The 3,638-nt window shown below is 37.7% G+C and overlaps 1 protein-coding gene across 1 annotated transcript; it reads right to left on the bottom strand.

The window, feature by feature from the left end:
* Positions 1 to 2,620: 2,620 nt before the first annotated feature.
* Positions 2,621 to 3,324, bottom strand: LOC145160790 (histone H3.2). Its single transcript, XM_079080121.1, has one exon. It carries the CDS (start codon positions 3,228 to 3,230, stop codon positions 2,820 to 2,822), a length of 411 nt encoding a protein of 136 aa, XP_078936247.1. The 5' UTR covers positions 3,231 to 3,324; the 3' UTR covers positions 2,621 to 2,819.
* Between the last annotated feature and the right edge of the window lie 314 nt (positions 3,325 to 3,638).

Below are 3,638 nucleotides of genomic sequence, written 5' to 3' on the forward strand. Positions count from 1 at the left end.
AGAAAATAGTTGTAATTAACACATAAGGTTCTTTGACAAACTTAACAAAAAAAAATTACCAAATTAAATTAATCCAATCATTAAATCAAACCATATTCATAAAGTCATTTATCCTAAACAGAAGTTATGAGTTTTTAGCTCATAATTAAAGCAGAAAACAACTCAAAAACGAAATCAATTGATGCAAACATAGTTTAAACAAAAGATTAAGTAAAGAGTACACTTGAATTGCCTTGATCTCCCCAAAATCGAATGCTTAGACTTGATCTTCAAGTTCCAAAGCTCCAGCAACAACTTGAATCACAAATTAACCTTCAAGGGTTCCAGAGAGAAGTCCCAAATTCGTGAATTAAAGCCCTTTATATAGTTTCTGAAAACAGGGGCTACTCGTCGAGTCCATAGACCGACTCGGCGAGTCCCCCACTTAAAATCTGTATGCGGCAAGGAATCTTATTTGTTCGCGAATCTTTGAACCTACTCGGCGAGTAGGCACCCAACTCGCCGAGTTCTTCAGGGTTTTTTTTTCTTTCTTTCTTCTTTCTTCAATTCCCGAGCTTCCTATCGCTTTTTCTGCTTCCTTTTGCTTCCGAGCTCATCTTTTAGGCTACAAATACATTTTAAACATATTTAAGTACCTTTTGTTCATAATTTGCAATAAAATAGCCAAAGCGTATTAAGATTTAACACAAAATATATGATTAATTATGCACATATCACCCAACAAGCCAGAACAAGAAGTTTATGGGCCAAAACTCAAGATCTAACAACCTAGCATGATAAAAATCGAGTCTTGGACACTTACAAAGGTCCAGAAGAGTGCTAAGGTGAAAAATAGAGACTTGCTTGCTTGATCTATGCTTCCTTCTTCATGCTTCTTCCTTCTTTAGCTTCAAAGAACACCAAACTAACTCAATAATGGAGGAAAGTGATTAGGGTTTTCTTTAGGGTTTCAGAGGGTTGATAGAGGTTGGGATGAGCAAACCCTAGCCTCCCCATTCCTTTAAATAGGGAGTAAACCCGGAAAAATAGGGTTTCTCATTAAACAGCTACCACGTCGTGGCCACAAGATGTCACGTTGTGGCGGTCATTTAAAACCCACGGTACATCGACCATTACCACGTTGTGGGGTGCCTCCACCACGACGTGGCACCACTCAAAATCCAAAATATGTCAAATTTAAATACATCCAAGGATCCGGATGTTACATCACCACCACTACAATCTGCCATGAAGCAACCACCACCCCTTTGGCCAGTTACCAACATGCGCAACCGCCCTTCGTCGTCGGAGTATAGCAAATCGCCATCATTTTCGGATTTGCACACACCATTCGAATTGTATTCCCTCTGTCATCAAACCCTTCCAAACACCACTGTCTTCCGACCACCGGAGGTGCCTACGCTACCATCCTCCTTCCGTTGGAAAAACAAAACCCCTTATGTAACATCCTTTAATTTTCATAACCAATTAAAAAAATGTACGCTTTTAAAATCACTTATTTATTTTTGCGGAAAATCCCAATACAAAAGATCATTTTGATTTCAAATGTTTGTTTCCAAAATGTTAAAACCCTAAGGATGTTATAATCAATACAAATACATAAGTTATAGCGTAAAGACCTGATGGTCTTGAATACTATTGCAGGTTGTCTCTTAATAACTCAGCATCCTAAGCTAGTAGTCCTAATCAAGTTCTACTAGCTTAAGTCTTGATACCTGTGATGCATATATATTGAGCGGGTAACTGAAGGCTCCAACAACAAACATTTGTACACTATTTGTTACGAACGGTAATTGAGTTGTTTGAATTCGTTTTTTGATCGCAGAGGATTGAAATTTTGTATAAATTGAAGTGTTTGTGTATGAAATATCATATACATAGTTGTATATAGTGTTTATTGAAAATTAATAGAAAAATAAAAATCAAATTTCTAGCCGTTTGCCAAAAGCAAAAAAGAAATGAACTAGAAGTTGTAGTGAAAACATCTTGTAGTATGCTTACAGCGGTTCAAGTTCAACCGAGGAGGTCGGTGTCATGTGCACCGCACAACATCGTGACACATCACATACCGCGGTGTAAGGTATTGTGTGTGTACCGATAGGTCTAAATGCATCACTTCTCCACGGGTTCATCCAAAAATAAGATGTAAAATAAAGGGATTATAAAAGCTCCTACAAGTTATATGCTCAATTTGTTGAGCTTTGGTAATTCCTTTGAAGTCTTTTTGTACATATTCAACCCTCCAACCCAAACGAGCGTAATACCAATTTTTTTGATATATAGATCACAACTCTTCTAAGCTATGAAACTAGCGATTAACACACTATTAAGATTATAGCACGTAGCTAATCATAGGAAAATAAGGCTTTCGAGTGAATAATTAATGTCATGAGAATACTACACAAACTATCTAAACAGATCACTCGATTTATTCTTACTTACAGGATTGCTACGAAATTGTGTGCTTTGATCAATTAGTTTTTGGGTATAAGATTTAAACGTTTGACCCTTCAGTTGGATCTAATTCATTAATCAGACATAAAAACATCAAAATTTTAAACATTACAAGCAAAAATAAGAAGATATTTGATATGCGTATTCATATCAGATTAAACAAACATTAAGATGCAAGATATCAAATTCCATTAGAAATTTAGATTAAAGCGATGACATCTTTTGTTCAACATAAACGAAAACTATCATTTAAGATACCGAATCCTAAAAACAATCCAAATTTACGAAACTAAGGATAAAACACCTACTGGTTATCACAATAAGGTAACCATTCAATGTGTTGATAAAACTGAAACCCTTACACCCTAAGCTCTTTCACCACGAATCCTACGAGCGAGCTGAATATCCTTAGGCATGATAGTGACTCTCTTGGCATGAATCGCACAAAGGTTAGTGTCTTCGAAGAGTCCAACCAAGTAAGCTTCTGCCGCCTCCTGGAGAGCCGCGACGGCGGAGCTCTGGAAACGGAGATCTGTTTTGAAATCCTGAGCGATTTCCCTCACTAGTCTCTGAAATGGAAGCTTCCTGATCAACAATTCAGTACTCTTCTGGTACTTCCTGATTTCCCTGAGAGCGACGGTTCCGGGCCTGAACCTATGGGGCTTCTTCACTCCTCCAGTTGCCGGAGCCGACTTCCTTGCGGCTTTGGTTGCCAGCTGCTTCCTAGGAGCCTTTCCTCCGGTTGATTTCCTTGCAGTTTGCTTAGTACGAGCCATCTGTAGCAAAGTAGAGGGAGGAGGTTTTTTGAGGTATGAATGTTTTTGAGAGATTTCGTTGGTGGTGAATTATGATATGGGACGGCAGTTCGCTAGGTTTTTATTGAAGAAATTTTCAGGTGGCGGGATTCGTTCAATTTTGGGGAGGTTGAGGTGTTTTTGTCGAGATGAGTTGAGCTGTTGGATCAAAGTGGAATCGGACGGCCAAGAAACAAATGACACGGATCGCTATCCGTGTGCGGTTCTTTCATCAATGTTTCGCTTGAGGTTCTTAATTGAATATTTAAATTTAGTATTCACCATGTTAATTGAATATACGAAGGTAAAAGGAACGTAAATACGTATTATGAAAGCTTAAACATTTAAAAATACATTGTTTTTTAGAAGTTAATTCGTTAATCTTGAAAC

The sequence above is a fragment of the Lactuca virosa genome, chromosome 2 (assembly GCF_052849685.1).
Source record: "Lactuca virosa cultivar CGN04683 chromosome 2, Lactuca_virosa_CGN04683_v6, whole genome shotgun sequence".
NCBI classification, from domain to species: Eukaryota; Viridiplantae; Streptophyta; class Magnoliopsida; order Asterales; family Asteraceae; genus Lactuca; species Lactuca virosa.